The following is a 16859-nucleotide window of genomic DNA, read 5'->3' as shown; positions in this document are numbered from 1 at the left end:
TACTGGGACCTATTAATGAAAGTTGATGCTTAAGGTTTAAGAAGAGGAAGTTCTACTTGAAGGAAACTGCATCCTGTTAGCAATAAATACATATCGGGACATCGTTTGGTCCATCCGAACCTCATCTGTCCAGCCCTGTTTAAAAAGCAAAGATTCTCAGAGACATGAGCCTAGAAGGTCCCCACTTAAATTGCAGAGTTTTGCAATCATAGGGCCTACCTGCATGTATCTGATTGCAAGACTGTGGTATTAAGACATGAGCATTTTGAGGAAGATATTTTCTTCTATTATAGGCAGAAAAGGTAATTTTAAATAGTAGTTCAGACTAGGTAGGTCCTTTTTTTTACAGGCTTACGTGTTTCATCTGAATATCGCAGCAGGCAAAGCCAGATGCATGTGGCCTCATGTGATACCTTCCTGGGCCTTTGGGACTCAGGACGCAGCCCTGCAAGTCTGGTTCCTGAATCCCGTTGGCTGTCACCTTGGTCAGAATTTTCAACCCGAGCTCACTGATGGTGCAATCAGGGGACAAGGGATGTATGAGCCAGGAAAGGCAGAAGAAAAAAATATGCAGCAGAAAATGGGAAGGTACAATTATTTGATTGCACCCAGGGAGGTTTGTAAGGCAGTTGTACAAGTGATGAAAATTAAGCTGAGCATAATGCAGTTCCTTTCATGGTTCTATGCCAGCCTGGCTGCAGCTGTGCTGCAGAGCCCTGCAGAAACGCGCCTCCTGCATCAGCTTCTAGAGGGAGCTGTTGGTTGTATAAATGCTGTCAGATTATCTTTCAGGGCTTAAATAAGTTGTAACCTCTCACAAACGGCAAAATGTTTGCTCATTCTGTGTAAAGTGTTTCCTTGCCCCAGGTAACCTGCTGTCCTTGATTTTATGAGCTGCATGTGTGGTGGGATTTCTCCTGTCCTGGCAGCTCTTGCTGTACCTGCAGAAGCTGCTGGCTTTTCTCTATTTCTTGGAGCAGAGTACCCCAGTGCTGCCCAGCACTTTCACGGCTCACAGACAGCTCTCGGAAACCACTTGCCCAGACAGGGTGGGACCTGTCCTGCCACAGGACCTGCTGCGGTGCAGTGGAAGGCTGTGTTCTTCACTGAGAAAGGAAGGTACGTGCTCAAGTGAAACATGCCATCAGCCCCCAGCCTCAGTAGCCAAGGGTCAGGGCTAGTCTTCAGCTCCGTATGACCTTCTAGTCTGTGTTTCTGTGCTGTTACGTGGCTCTGACTCAGGAGACCAAAAAATCCCCCTGTGACACTACCAGCGTTGCAGTTCTGTGACACTGCTCGCTTCTTGCTCTGCCCTACAGCAGCAGCCCTATCTGCATGCAACCCTGGCCTGGGTTTGCCTCTCTGCCTGTTCCTTGTCATGTAAGGGTGCTGGCTGTCGTTTGCACAGCCCTATCAGCTGCTGTCACTTCTTTCTGAGCTGCGCTGGGTGCTGTGGCACTGTGATGACAGTCAGAGTCCTGAGTGTTTTGTATAACACAGGAAGCATGCTTGTTCGAGTGTGTCCTCTTTTTACATCTTTTCTCCTTGCAAAATTAAAAGCTTTTTCCCCCTAACTTATTCTTGCTGGTGTGGATGAATGCTCCTGCAGTGATCTAAATCTTTGGCTTTGGAAAGAATAAATATGTGGAGTTTGTTGTTCACATTATATTGTTATTTTCTGACTTCTAAAAAAGGATCCAGAAGGATGCATGTAATGCTGGGTTTGTTCACTTCTTTGTTTGGAGATATGCATCTTTTATGCCAGATAAGTGAACAGTGATGGTGTTTAATAAGTGAGTGCATGTGGATATACTGAGTTTCAGGCTATCACATCTCTGAAGGTGAGTTATAAACACAGCTTTCCCAAAGGCCTGGAGCTCTAGGGAAACTCGGGTTTAAACCACCGTGAAAATCCAGAGGTTTAGTATTCACTGAAGGCCCTATGGAAGAACTGGGCTTCAAGGTTGTGTTCCTGGGAAAGGAAAACTGATAAAATACCCACGTTGACAAAGAAGGCCACAGGAAAACCAAGCGGGGAGTAGGTGCAGCCCACTGGGCTCAAGGGAAATCAAAGCCGAGTCAGGCCAAACTCCTCAAGGTACAAAAGGAGCAAGTGGAGATAGTGCAAAGGTAGGAGGTCTACCAGGGTGCAGGACCGTTCTCTGTGAGAGGCTGCACCCTAGAGATTTCAGTGGATTTTGGAGGAAACACCCAGTTTCTGCTTCTGGAAACAATGCTGGTATTTGGAGAGTTTCTCCTTCAGGAAAGTAAATTATGCCACAGGGTGACAAAGATTGCATGAGCTATCTGGAAACTCAGCCGATGTATTTAACGCCCTCGGACAATTTCAAAGCAGAACAGAACTACTGCATAAACCAAACTTCAGAAGGCCAAATGGCTGATGAGTTGGTGCCTCTGCTTTGAAATGGTCCTCCATCCTTGCAATATCCAAGTATGTCAGAAACTTTACTAGATGCATCTTCATCATATTACAGCAAGGAACGTGGTCATCCACCTCTGAAAGCTGGGTTGGAGGTGAGAGGAGGGTGAGGTGCTGAGGAATGTGTGCCTAAGACTGGTCTGTGGACACAGGATGTTCTTTGGAGAGCCAAGACTGGTTTTTCAGCCTTTTGAGACTTTTCCCCCTTCCTTTTGCATGTCTCCAAAGCACTGGATGGCCCCACGACATAACACTGTAGTGCACAGAGGTTTAACAGTTGCTCCTGACTTCCTGAACACGTTTGTTGGCAGCTCTCCACGACTAATTGAAAAGTCCAGCAATGTCAGTGAGACATGTCCTGCCTTCCTTTGGTATAGACAGGATCTGCTGCTTGCAGCTTGTATTCACGTTGAAGAATTAGCACTGTTCAGATGTGCCATGGCATCTTGCTGGCTACCGTTTAGACCTGCTTTAATTCAGTTAACAAGCCAATTGAGATCACAGAATAGCAAGAAAAACAATAAAAGGCCTGAAAGTTATTGGTGTTTAGCAATGTCCTTAGCTGTAATGTAGGCAGTGGGCTTTCATGTGAGAATGGCATATACTCAAGAAAACGATAATGTTTGTATTTAAAAGATTATAGAGATTTTTGTCCTGCTGAAATAGGTTTCAAGCTGTGCTGAATCCAATTGCTGTTCAATTGACACAGGCCCTTAGGAATGATTAAAGCTTTAACAAGCCCACAGCCAGATTTTTTTCTTTCTTTAAGAGAATTTTAATGAACTCTGGGGATACAAAAATCAAACACAGAAAAGCCTTTCACTGCTCTGCTAGGACATCCTAATGTTCGCATTTTGCCCAACTTGCAAATTCCTTTGCTCATGCGGCGGAGAGGGACTGTGTGGTTGTGCTTGAGCTCGCCAAAATGCACAGACCTGAGCTGCATCTGCGGACATCTGGCTGTGCCATGTCCTGGGCCCAGCCTGGCTGCTGCCCCACATGTGGCAAGGATGGAGGGGATAGTGGTGCAGCAAAGTGGGGGAGAGCAGAGCAGGACCTACACGCGTTCCTGTACAAAATAACAGGGCGGGTGAGACTGTTCAGGATTGGGTGCACTGGTGCAGCTGAGGTTTCTCTTACACACTGCCCCAGCTCCCAGGGAGAGCTGCCCCTTCCCGGGTGTGGGTGGTACCTTGCTCTCCTGGCTGCCTGGGCTTCCCCTCACTCCCACAACGAGCACTTGCTGCTTCCACCCTCTTTTCACAGCTGCCATGTGCACGGCCCTGCAAGGGTAGAGCCACAGGCCCTTACCCGCTCATGTATGTGGAGTTTGCAGTAAGCTACTCTGTTCGTGGAGATTTGCCCAGCATCTGTTTTGAAATTAAGTTAATAAAGCTGGAATAGAATTAATTGAATCAAGTACACGGAGAAAACAAACTGTCTTTAAATGCAAGAAGGTATTGATTGGCTGTTTTGCCAGTGCTAATTTAGCCCCTATGCACGCGCTTCCATAAACATGCATTTCAGTAAAGCTAAATTAAATGTCAGAGAGTTGGCAGAGCCAGTAAACTCACCTCCCAGACAAGCACCAGGAGGCTGTGCCAATGTGCTGCCATGTGTGCTGAAATCTGCGGGCCACTTCTCAGCCCAAAGCCTCTGCTGGTCCCGAGGGGCTCGTACCCAACTGCGGGGGGTCCATCCCCGAAGCTGCAGTTTCCCTTGGGTTAAAACAGAGCAGCCTGGAGGGCGGCTTCACTAATGCTCGGGGATGAGCATTGCAGCTAGCAGGGTTGCTTGACTTTCCCGAATTTGCTGCCCCCCCCCCCCCCCCCCGTTTAGCTCTGATTAACACCTCCAGGTCAGCCAGGAGCTGAATGGTGTGTCAGCTGCCTTCACAACGCTTTCCCATCTGGGGCATTTCTCCTGCTCCCAGAGGAGCAGGTGATGGATGTTTGGAAGAGGAGGATGTTGTTAGGCCACTTACAGCCAGCTCCCCCTTGTCTCCAGGAACAGTGCTGTGTCCTTCTGTCTTGATGATTACTGCAATCGACCCCAAACCAGTACTCCTGTGAGCGTTAAGAATGAAGATGAGACATCCCCTGCACCTACCAGTTTGTATCTTAGCAGCACCTGAAAAACCGTGTTAGTCCTGAGCTGAGTTTTAAGGCGCTCTGGCAGAATTTAGATCTGTATGTCCCAACTTGTAATCCTGAACGGCTGCCTGCTCTGCCCAGTGCTCCCACTCCACGCGGGTGCCTCACCTGAGCAGGGCTGTGGTTGTGCAGCTTTATGTTGCCTTGGGGTGCATCTCCATGCAGATTTGTCAGGGCTGAGTAATTCACCACCTGCCTGAAATCCAGGTGAGATTTGGTAAGAAGCTGTTTTCTGCTGAAGAACCGAGGGATGGATTGACCCAAGAAATGTCTGCAAACACAGCAAACAGCGGCAGGATCAGACCGTCTGCAAAGCACACTTCCATTTGACAGTTATATCAATGCCCAGTCAGAAGAGGGCCTCCATTCACCTGTACTGACTGGCTAAGGCCTTCGGTCCGGAGATAGGGGAAAAAAAAAAAAAAGAAACAAAATTATGGATGTTTTCAATCCTCATTTGGATGCCAGGTGAGTCACTGCAAGTGCCTTTATTCACCTGGTCTATTTTACAGCACTGATACAGCTTAAATATTAAAACTGGCATGTGCAGTGACTGTAAAAAACATTAGACCGAGTTTTATGTGAAGCTCTCTGGCATCCGGGAAAGGCGGCAGATGTGATTACTTACACATGTCATGCTGGTGGTGGGTCTGGCAATGAAAAATAGCTCTTTCTCTTAATCACTTTCAAAAACAGACAAACTTTGCTTGCAATCATATCGCAAGAAGAAAACTGATTTCACAGGTGAAAATACTTTTTCTGTAATTGGCATTTTTGTGATTTAAAATGAACAAATGGTTGCTCAAAGGCAGCGGTGGTGGTGGCTTGGCAAAGAGTGACTGGGAATGATGCCTTGGAAGTTTTTCACCTGTTGGAGATAAAGAAAGGCACAACCCTGATAACTGCAAGGGCAGTGAAGCCCCCCAAGCTGCCTCAGGGCCCATGGTCTCGCTCATAGGGCAGTTTTGCACCACAAAGGATGGGGCTGTGGGGCTCTTCTTACCTGGGAGCTTTGTGACCAGCCAGGTGGTGAAACCATTGTATGTGCGGCAGGCAATGAAAAGATGCCCCTGTCCTGAGGGAGCAACTTGTAAAAGCCCTCAAAGCCATTACCTGGCTGCACCGAGGGCCACGTTCTTTCATAGACATCTTCAGAGACCTTCAGAAGAGAGAGGAATAGGAGGAAGCATCTTTGTCCTTCCATTCCCTTGCCTGGTGGAAATGAGAGAGAGGAGAAAAAAATGGTGGGTTTTTTTTTTTCCTAATGTCAACATTCCACAGCGGTAAGACTAGATTTGTAACATCACCCAGCCCAGCCCCCTTGCAATATTACAATATTATATCCTTCATTAAATAAGCCAGGAATAGAAACATTTTAAAATGTTGCTTGAACGTTCCTGTCATTAATTCAAGAGGCAGCAAAGCAGAAGCTTAGTTTTCTCCTAAGTTACTTTTAAAGAAACATCACTTTGGGGGAAAATGTTTTAATCTATGCATTTTTAGATTAATTTGTATTTTCCTCGGTTTGAAAAAAATTAGATCAAATTGGTTTTAATCTCTTATTTGAAAGTTTTGGAAAAAAAAGCCAGACTAGGTGGCTTGGAAACTGGTCGATTGGAAGGAGCTTCAGAGAAAAAGTTCATGCAGAAAAGCAGTTCCACATTTTCAAGATGAGATCCACAAAAAGAGAGATTTGGTGTTCCTAGAGAAGAAAAATCCCCATTACCATTTGCTGAAGTCTCCCTTTCATTTCAGATTTCTGCGGTACTGTCTGCTCTGCCAGCTGCTGCTGGGAACAACTCCATAAAATGTTTTTGTGTTCAGCCCTTGGCATAACCATTTTGTTTTGTTTCCCGGTCTTCTTGGGTTTGGTAGAATTTTGTCTTAGTCCAAGTATCTTCTGTGTATTACTTTCTATGCGCTGCTTTTACCTATTAACTGCTGTAGAAATTGCTGCTGAGATGTTCACCTGCCTCTTTCCTTTGGCAAGCACCTGCTTTTCAGCACGTGACAAATGCCTTCCTTTTCTTATTAATGCACACATTCAGGAGAAATTCTATGAATTATGCAATGCAAAATCACCTTTTTCGAATTCCTTAGATGTGACAACCGGCTGCTGAAGCAGACCCAGGAGCCGCAGGAGTGGTTACCTGTGGTGAAGGAGGGGAGTGCAGGTAAAACACTTTTTGCAGCCTGGTGCTGATTTTGCACAAGCAGGGATCACTCCCGAGCTGTGAGTGGGGGCCTCTCTGCCTTGCTTTGTGCCAGGTAAGAGCTGGGCACAATCTGCCTCCTTCCCCCCGTGCCGGTGGGAAATAGCTAACTCTGGCTGCCTCTGCGACACTTGGGAGAGACCTGCTTCCTTTCAGGACACTGTGACTAGACTGCTCTGATACCTCCCCCCCCTCAGGATCATCTTCTGCTCTGTTCAGGAAACTGTCCTCACCCCCTCCCCAAATGAATGCTTGGCTCACCACACGGCAGGGAACACTTTGTTTATTCCATGATTAGCAGCCATCAGCAGCACTTTCACATTTAGTTCACAACATAAAATAAATAAGCCAGGAAGGTGAAACATGTGGGTGGTGTTCCTCTTTTTCATTTAGTTTTAGCACTGCTGACTATTCACTACAAACACCTGGGCTCCGTTCTAACTCAGTCCTTTACAAATGGGGACACAATGAAGCTAGCTGGCCTTTTCTGGCAGTGTTGTGCTGCTGTGTTTATACTTGGCCAAGTTGCCCTTAGAGTTCACAGCAATTGGGACCAACACAAGATTTCTCTGAAAAGCGGCTCATTTGTCTGACTACTCAACACACAGAAGATCTTTACACTGCAGAATGGAGGCATTTTCCCACCTCTCTTTATAGTAAGACACCCAGCAACATGCGGTGACAGCACAAGAAGGGATAAGTGAAATCATTTTAATATAATATCAATGTATGAGAAACCACAAAAGAAAGAAAACATTTTCTGGAAAATTCTACATATGTATATATTGCATTGTATAGTCTTACAGACAAATTTACATCAAATACATGATATATCTTAAAACACTGATTCAAAGATGACAACAAATTAATTTTTCTCTTTCTGTACAGACATGGGAGTGTGATTTTTTTTTTCTGTTGCTATAGTTTGCTGTTCTTTAGGAAGAGTACTCATATTCTTCAGCACTGCGGCGTCCAAAATCCATCCAGCCCATGTAGTCTCTGTCATTTATCCTGTGCGTAGGATCAATGCTCTGTACCCTGTTTCCCATAACTGAAAGCCTTCCAGTGGGACCTAAAGAAAAAGCATTTGGGAGAGCAGAGCATAAGCGAACATGTTTTTCCGGTTCATCCATTTTCTGATTTGTTTTGTATTCATTAGCCAATGTCTGCAATAGTTGAAACTGTTTGCCTTAATACAGACCACATAACACCACTGTCATGTCATTGGGGAAAACATCGTAGAAACGTTATGGGTAATGTCCTAAAAGTAGCTTGGGGTTTTTTATTGTAAAATAAACAGATTGTTTTCTCTGCTCCTAGCTGCCAGGAGGGAATATGGGGGCATTTCTCCTTTTTCCTTCCTATTTCACTAAAGAAAGCCTAAACCAGTTCTCGTTCTTCCTATAAGACCACACTCTTGCTTGCTGGTATTGGGCCTAACTAAAAATGCAGGGAAAGATAAATTACTTCTCTCTATTCTCCCTGAAAACAGCCAAAATTGACATATGACAACAATTAGATTGAGCTTAAGCCTTGAGTGAGGAAGGAACAGATTCAATATACTAATACTCAGTGCAGACTGAGGCTTGAGGAATACAAACTGATCAAAAAGGGAAAAGAAGTCTAAATTAAACCCCACAAATCCAAATCTACACAAATGCCTTGCTTACAGTTTCTTCAGTTTTGAAGGAGCCCTTGGTTTCAAGATTTTCCTCATGTAATGATTTATAATGAAAATGATCCATTAAAACCCAAAACCAACTGCATTGTTTTGTTAGTGGTTGCAGAGGGACAGAGGAGTTATAGCTACCAAAAAAAGAAACCAGACTTTTACCTAAAACAAGATGACAAAAAAATTTAATTATCTCTAGAAAAGAATGTCTACCATTAAACACTCAAACCCCATGAAATTCACATTCATAATTCAAAACACATAACTGAGTTGACAACAATGGCTTCTTGGCACTATAACCAGGCAAGGGCTAAGACAGTGCAGAACTATAAACCACTTAAATACCAGATGTTGGTATTTAAGAGACTTCCTAGCCTTCAGTGACCTGTGGGCTGTAATGGCTCCCCTGGTGCCATTACGGTCTGGCCTAGCAAGGGCTCCTTAGGAGACAGTAAATGTGCTTGTCACTGACCTGACAGCTACAACGTCTCATACGCGGTGCCAGATTCGTGCTGAAAGCCTGCAGATGAAGCTAATTGAAAGCTAGGGGTCACAAACAGTAAAATTAATTTCTTAACAGCACCTTAATAGCACTTCCTCAAACCACCGGAGACATCCTGTGGGTACTGCAGAATCAACGTACAGCAAACGTATTAAAAATTATAGCAATTTAGCTACGAGGTCACCATCTAGCCCTAACCTCTCGAGACAATTTAACTCTCTCATTGTTTTAACTGGAAATATTGTCCAAAATCAGCCTTTCTATTAATCACAAGGGGAAATGCCATCACTGGTGCCTGCTAACACTAGCAAATGCCCAGATTCTCCTTTCCCCTAGATGGAATTTTCTAGTGAGTATTATGGTTTAGACAGGTTAAAAGTGACTAATACAGTAGATGTGAGTGTTCTGCAGCAATTTCTGAAGTACTGCCCAGAACCTTTATGTTAAATGAGAATATAATGTTTTGATGGGAACACTGTTTGTCTGTGTGAATCTTCTCTTCTGTAACTAGCAACAACATCTACAAAGCAGAGTCCCACTAGCCTAGTCATGTCAGAAGAATTCCATCATCGGCTAACAGTCACTTTATAGAGTTAATTATATCTGTCAGTTAACATGTATGCAGGAAATTCTCCCTCATATTAATACTTACGAAAAAGACATCTTAAATTCAGCGTGGTTTTTTCACTTCATCTGGTTACGCTATTTGGGAATGTCAGCCAGGTTTTTAGGAGTATATAATGGCTACATAAACTAGAATGAGAAGTTTGGTTTCCATGTTGGTGAGTGGCAATGACTACACTAGGGGAAGATAATGAGGATTCTGTTTTGTAGACTCCTGCAATAACATTCTTGTTCAGTAACAGCTTTAACTATAGTGCTGAATTGTGGGATTTCATATTTGATTTCTCTTTCCATTAGATTGTGAACTGCTAAAAGATGTTCCTTAATGGATATTGTGCAAAAATCTCTCAGACTGTATTAAAAGAGGTTCTTTTTCTGCTGTTTCTGACTTGGCTGTTCTATGTACACAGATGAATGTGTACAGCTGCACATGAAATGCATAAAAATGCATGTGGCATCTCTTAATTGCAGTCTGCCGTCAAAAATAAGAATGGGATTTTGCCTAGCATAGAGGTCAGCAGTGAGCCTGTCAAGAGGGGAGGGTTAAATGATCTGCATAAGGGTGTGTGGAGAGACAGGAGAGGAGAAAGCTCTTATATAAAGTGAATTTTATCCTAAGCACAGTCTGGGGCTGGGAGTGAATTAATTTCTCAATGTCTGTATGTCCGGGTAATCCCAATTACTGCCTTCCACTCAAGCCCTCTGCTTCTCAGATACCCTCTTTCCCTGTAGTACCGGGGATAGACTAGAGTGAAGCTGTCACAAGTAAACAAGATTCGTGTAGCGGCTTTTGTTGAGGTTGGCAGTCAAAAGGCCAGAGCAATTAGGCTGCCTGTGGTGTTATTCTGTTGAGATACAAAGCAATTCAGAGATGAGACAGCTCAAAAGGAAAAACCTTTCTTGCAGGGAGTTTCAGCGGTCAATTATTTCGATCCATCATTTCTACTGGTAGCACAGATGGCATGCGTTTCTATGTAAACCATACACTGTAAGATGTCAACACGGACAGCTCTACTCTTTCTCTTGCTAGCTCATGTATGTAGTACAATTGTTTCCTCAAGTGACTAATAAATAATTTGATAAGAATGAAGCCCTTTGATTCCACTACTCTGCTAGTGCTTTGTGCCCTTCTTACAAACACAGTGCCACGGAGGTTTTAAGTAACTGCAAGATTGTGTTCCCAGGCTGCCTGAGACTGAAAACCTAACAGGAATTAACACATTTTGAAGCAAATGTGCTTTTACTTATCACTGTTTCCAGTTACTATGTTCACAAATGTGAATTCTGATCTTTCAAAAGCTTTCATCCTTTTGTAACTCTCTCTGGGAGCAAATACATGGAAAATCCACTACTTAGAAGATTTCCCTGGTGCAGGTATTTCTGGCTGACGTGACGTTCGTCATTTGGTCTATATTTATCCTCAGAAAAGTTTTCCTGCTCTTCTAACTTAAAAAAGGGAGGGAGGAGGTTAATAAATGAAAAAGTTTGAGAAAAAATGCAATTACCGTATTTTATCTGAGATACAACAAATAATACCCAAAAAATTACAAGGCTGTGAAAATAGGAAGTTAAAAATAGAAGCTGAACTATAACCTGACAGGCAGGTTAAATTTTCTTCAGTTACCTGTATGCAGCTCTCAGTCAGTGGCTGCTAGGTACAAATCAATTTTGGGATGAGTTAGGCAGTAAATAAGGGAATGCTCTCTACTTCAGGAATACCTGGGCAGAATCTACATCCTGTCTTCTCTAGGAATTCATGCTAGATGATGACAGGTTTATCTTAACACCTAGGTATCCCTGCAGGAAACTCCACTGACACAGAAGGAGCACAGTAAGTTGGCTATAACCAGTACCTTTTCGGGCTTGCTGGAGATACTTGGCCAACAAAGCGCCGATGTTAGCTCTTTGGTCAGTGCTTCCATCCAGCCGTGGCACAGGTTTCAGCGGGCCAGCAGATGAAGGGGCGCGGACGTGCCGGTGATGTTCTGTCAAGCTCTGCTCAAGCTCAGCGGCCAGTGGATTCCCATTGTGCGAGCCCACAGTTTGCTGTCCAAAAGAGCTTGCTGAGAGCACAGCAAGGAGCACGCAGATGCATATACCGCTGTACATTGCTGGAGAGAAAAAGAACGATAGGCTGTTAAAATGATCAGATTTACTATGCTGTGTGTTGTCCCTACCCCCATCTTCCATTGAGGGTGCTGGTTTCTGAGCAAAATAGGGTTGTGTTGTTTTTTTCTTTAATGTAGGTAACTGTGGGATCTGTCTTAAGTTGGAAAACATTTACCTCAATAGTTAAATATCTCTTGAAAAGAGGAAGATACACTGGAAGGAACAAAGTTAACTCACTGTGGTACCTGCTATTTCTCCCTAATCTACTCAATTTTTACTTGCTTTTCTGTTTTGGAAGCTGTATTTCATTAAAACTTAAAGGAGATGAATCCAACTCTGTGAAAAAACCCAAGGATTCAAACATTTCAGTATTTCTCTGTTGTACTAAAACATGCTGTTATTACAAATACTCAGTTTTCACAAGTTCTATGAAGAGCCTTTATTTTATCAACCTTCATTGGTTTGAACTTCAGTGTTGAAGAGGTTTCACCTCATCATACACAGAAAGGAAAACAAAAACTTGTTCCAAGGAAAGAAAAAAACCCCAAATCTAACACTCCCCCAAGCATTTGATCTAGTAGCTGAGGTGGTAAAAGCTGTCAGAAATAATGTGCAACTTAACAATAATCTTCTTCATATAAAACGGAGAATTCAAGTTTAACAATTTTTTTTTGCTTCCTAACAAGTACTAGACAAAACGATGTCACTTTACCAGACTGTTTGATCGTATAAGGTGAAATAGTATTTTCCTGGAAACAGAGAAATTACTCTCAGTTATTAGGAGAAAGAAGCTACCTAGTAGTTAGTGCTATAGGGGCAATTTCCATTTACAAATATACATGAACTATCTCAGCTGTATGAGAATTTGTGAATCGTTTAAGCTTTTGAACACAGTAGTGAACATGGCCTTTTACTTTTAAAAGAGGAGAAAATTAAGTTCATTTGCCCATAACAAACAGTAGACTGAAAACGCATAAAATACGATTTTTTAGGAGATGAATGAAAAATATCAAAATATCAAAATGTCCCTCCGCCGTGGTTATTAGTGCTGCACCCACGTAGGTTTTTGGTACTTAGAAACCGAAGGCGCGGTGCATCCTTTCCACAGCGGTATCTTTTTAACGGACCCGATTCCTCTGGTTTTTACGCGTATATACACTCGCGTGGATGCTGACGGCTCCGGGCACAAGGTCCTCTCCCCGCCGGCTGCCCCTCCCGCAGCGCGCTCGCTGCGCAGCGCCGCTCGTCCCCCGCAAACCGGGCCGGCCCGGCACCCCGCGCCGCTCGGGAGCGCCCCCCGTCCCTCCCCCGCCGCCCCGGTGCCCTTCCCCAGCCAAGGCGGGTGCCTCCAGAGCCGCCGCACGGGTAAGCCCCCCGCCCCCCCAGCAGAGAGGCAGCCAGGGGAGCGCTGGCGGGCGCGCCCTACCTTTCTGCTGCGCTTTTCCGAGGTCGGACCCGAGGAGGGAGCGCGTCCCGTGTGTGCCCAGGCGGGGAAGTTGGGGGCGACTCAGCCTCGGCCCCTCTTAAATAGCGGCGAGCGCCGCGGCGGTGTTTGCACAGCTCTGACGCAGCCGGGGCCGCCGCCCGCTCAGCCCCCCGCCGCCGGGACCTGGGGGGGGCGGTGGGGGGGGCGATGTGTGCGCGCGTGTGTGCGTGTGCGCCTCACGGGGGGAGCGCGGCTCCCTTCCCTCCCGCCCTCCCGCCGGGCGCGGTGCCTTGGGGCTCGTCCTGCCCGCCGGGCCGGCCCCCGCTGGGCGCTCTCGGCTCCGTACGGAGGGGAGCGCTCGCCCCGGGCACCGGCGAGTTGGAAGTCCAGGTTGGCTTGCGTTTCTGCTGACCGGGGCGGGGGGGATACCCACACTCCCCTCACCCAAACACCACGGGGAGAGGCTCCTGGTGGGGCTCCCGCCCGCAGCAGCGCCGGCTGGCAGGGGACAGGGCTCACCCCGAGCGAGTTCACCCGCGGCGGAAGGCGTGGGGTCTGGGCTCCTCTGGCGGCAGCCTCCTGCGACCTGACCCCGGTGGGCACAAGCACCTGCAGCCTGCGCTCCCCGGGGCCCTCCCGCTCGCCTCTGTTCAGAAAGATGGGGCGGTCATTTTATTTAAGGAAAAAAGAAAAACCAAAAAACACAAAGCCAAGGATTATTCCCCCCCCCCCCCCCCCCCGCGAAAGCTGGGTGTGGGGATGCCTTCGACGTGGCTCTGCGACCACCCGAGCTACAAGTCTCCCCGGCCGCCGCGGGGACCACTGTCCCCACCCTGCGCCCTCCTCCTGCCGGTGCTGCCCAGCGGCGATGCCCGGCAGGTGCCCGCAGCCCCCTGCGCTGCGCGGAGCAGCCTCAGACCTCCTCGCTCCTTGCCCGCCTCCTCCTTGTCGGGCGAGAGGAGAAAATGTCCTCAAGCCCGAGCCGCCCGGGCTGCCGCGACGAGGCCGGGACGGGACGGGACGGGACGGGACTCCAGCCCTCCGAGGCAGGGCGCGGGGTGTGTGTGTGTAAAGGGCTCCCGGGGAGGGAACTGCGCTTCTTCCCCGCCGCCGGTGCTGCCCACGGCGGGCCGGGGCTGCTGCGCCGCGCATCGCCCCTCGCCCCCCGCCCGGCCTCGGCCCCGCTGGCCGCGGCGGGCCAGGGCTGCCGCTGCTCTTCCCGCCACGCCCGCCAGAGGGCGCCGAGGCCCCGCGCGGGGCACCGCCTCCGCGCCCCCCGCCTCCCCCGCGCCCGGCGGCTTCGCGGGAGAAGTAAATTCGCCGAAAAGCGATGAAATCCGGTGGCGGGAGGGTGCCGCGCGGCGCGGGGGCGGGGAAGAGGCGACGCGCCGGCCCCTCCTCGGCGCGGGGGAGTCGCGGCACGTGGCCCCTCGTGCCCAACGGCTGCCGTGTTGAGGGCCCGGGCCCCGGGAAAGCCGCAGCAGCCCCGGCGCTGGCGCGGCCCGGGGGGTGCTGTGGCCTGAGGGGAGTGCTGTGCCCTAAAGGGGGTGCTGTGCCTGCTGCGCCCCGCGCCCGGGGCGGGGGGAGGCACAGGCTTCCCCGCCAGCCGCTGCCCGGGGTGTTCGTCGCGGAGCGGGATACGCCGGCTGAGCTGAGGGGCTGCTTTTCATCTCCCGCACCGCCGCCAACATCGGGCAAAGTTGCCATCCAGAGGCAGTTAAAAAAAAAGCAAAAGCTACTTTGAGAACAGAAAAGCGAGTTGAAGCAGATTGCCAGGGGAGAGAACAACGCTGAAATTGTTCCAGCACTACCCGTCCAACTGCTAGTTTAATGGCTCTGTGTGTCTCTGGAAAAAAACCCAGTAATATTCCTGATAATTCAATTTCACTGTTTTGGCTTGGTGGGAAAAATGCTCGCTGCTCTTAAACAATTAGTCAAGACTGAATTGAACTGTAGGTGTCTGGGAAAAGTATCACAGTCTTTCTGGGAAGGTACAATACAATAACAATTCTCGTAGAGTCACATCAAGCCCTTGTGAAACTCGCTGTAGATAATGAGTTCCCAACGGATCAGCCCAAAGCTTAATAGAAGAGAAAGACAGAGAGCTTACTAATATATGCATATGCATAATTCATGTCACAGAGGTATAAATATAAATGCAGGCATTTAAGGCTGGTTGAACAAATACACACTATAGGATTTCATTTATGCTGAGCTGGTTTGGAATATCAGTTCACTTACAGATATATCCAGGAGTGCACAAATGGAGTGAGAGGGGGTGTGTGTGCACACGTGTGTGCGTATGTGTGGCAGCCAAACTTAATGTTTGTGTTCATGAGCATACAGGAAGGCAGCAAGATGCAAAATCGAATAGAGAAGACAGGGATGTTTGCTGGACAGTTACCTGCATGTACGTCTGTGGGATCTCTGTGCTTTTAGAAGACCATACACTAGGTTTTTCGGTGTACCTCTGAATTGATCAGATTGCTGTGTTTGCAGTGAGAAGGTCAGGAACTCGACAGTGTACGCACAGCATGAAGTTTTCTGCCTCATTCTACCTACACAATCTCTATGCTGACTGCAAACGCCTGCCTGTTTTTCCTATTTAGACACTGTAGTGTATGAAGAAAACTAGCGAGGCTACAGCACGATGTCAGGTTGTTAAAGTCAGCAGTTCTGCACCATCTGTGACTTTGGTTATAGACTTTTGAACACTGAATTTTCCTCATTGAGTTCCTTATTACTGGTATTACAGTTACAGTCCCTGGAGATCGTTTTCTGACTTACTGATGTTTTCTTCAGTGAAAGCCTGAAGTTATGTGCAAGTTCCAGTCCTTGTTAAATATATGTTAATTAATGTCATTTTAGAATGGTTTTGGGTAGAGCTAAAAGACCAGAAAGCCTGTTCAGCTTGAGCAATATAATAGCAGGACTCTAAGGCAAGTTGCCTATGGAAACTTGGCCTGTGTGTTACTGACTGGTGTGGTGCAGAGGGGAAAAAATCAGGGTTTCATTTGCAGTGACCTGTTGGGTTCCAGGACCTTAGGTTCAGTGTTTTCATCAGTTGCTGGGCCTAGACATGCAGCATGGATGTGTAGAGTGTTAACCACAGGAGGGCCTTGTGTCACCGTCACAGGTGGGGTGAGACAGATGCTGCTCTAATGCATGGTGTCAGCCTTAGTTCACCAGAAAGGAAGGTGCTTTGGCTGCACCAGAGCTTAAGCAATATTTCAAGAATCCAAGTACAGATGCAAAATGAATTTAAACCTAAAGTGAACCCTGCAATGCAGTACATGCTGATATATATGCATCCCTAAGGTAGAAGCTGGATGATACTGTAGTTGAGAGGCTGCAGGCTTTTTAAAATTGTTTTTCTGGCACGTGCCTGTTAACAAAGATTTGAGTTTCTCTGACCTTTTCCCCATGACTATCCTGATATCTCTGTCCTCAACTGGTTCCTCTATTTCTCTCTCAAAGTTTTTCTCCTGCGTAGCTGAGGTGACAAAACAGAATGTATGGCTGAGTATACACTTTGTGCTGTTCCAGCGCAAAGCTTGGAGTTGGGTTTGGAGCAAGAAGGCAACGTGAGAACAGAGGGATGGAGATATTTTTCTTGTCTGTTCTGCAATGGAGGTGGCCAGTGCCAATAGTTAAGAGGGCACTGTGCTAAAGTCTCAGTCTCCCTCTGCTGTGTGAGATGGAGCAGAGCTTGTCTGTCAG

General features: G+C 47.1%; 1 protein-coding gene across 1 annotated transcript; it reads right to left on the bottom strand.

Annotated features, from left to right (window-relative positions):
- Nucleotides 1-7741: 7741 nt before the first annotated feature.
- On the bottom strand, nt 7742-13155 carry CCK (cholecystokinin). Its single transcript, XM_086468308.1, has 3 exons — nt 13140-13155; nt 11458-11715; nt 7742-7878 (listed from the first exon to the last, which is right to left on the bottom strand). Exons 2-3 carry the CDS (start codon nt 11711-11713, stop codon nt 7742-7744), a joined length of 393 nt encoding a protein of 130 aa, XP_086324434.1. The 5' UTR covers nt 11714-11715; nt 13140-13155.
- Nucleotides 13156-16859: the final 3704 nt, after the last annotated feature.

This window comes from Leptosomus discolor, chromosome 7 (assembly GCF_034619465.1).
Source record: "Leptosomus discolor isolate bLepDis1 chromosome 7, bLepDis1.hap2, whole genome shotgun sequence".
In the NCBI taxonomy this organism is placed as follows: domain Eukaryota; kingdom Metazoa; phylum Chordata; class Aves; order Leptosomiformes; family Leptosomidae; genus Leptosomus; species Leptosomus discolor.
This window is presented reverse-complemented; position numbering and strand designations above follow the sequence as displayed.

Bases quoted from the DNA above. Each gene is read 5' to 3' on its own strand.
- CCK (XM_086468308.1), bottom strand. From the start codon at position 11,713: ATGTACAGCGGTATATGCATCTGCGTGCTCCTTGCTGTGCTCTCAGCA. The intron at 7,879-11,457 runs GTACTGGTTATA...CTTTTTCTTTAG, and splicing joins TCTCCAGCAAGCCCGAAAAG to GTCCCACTGGAAGGCTTTCA.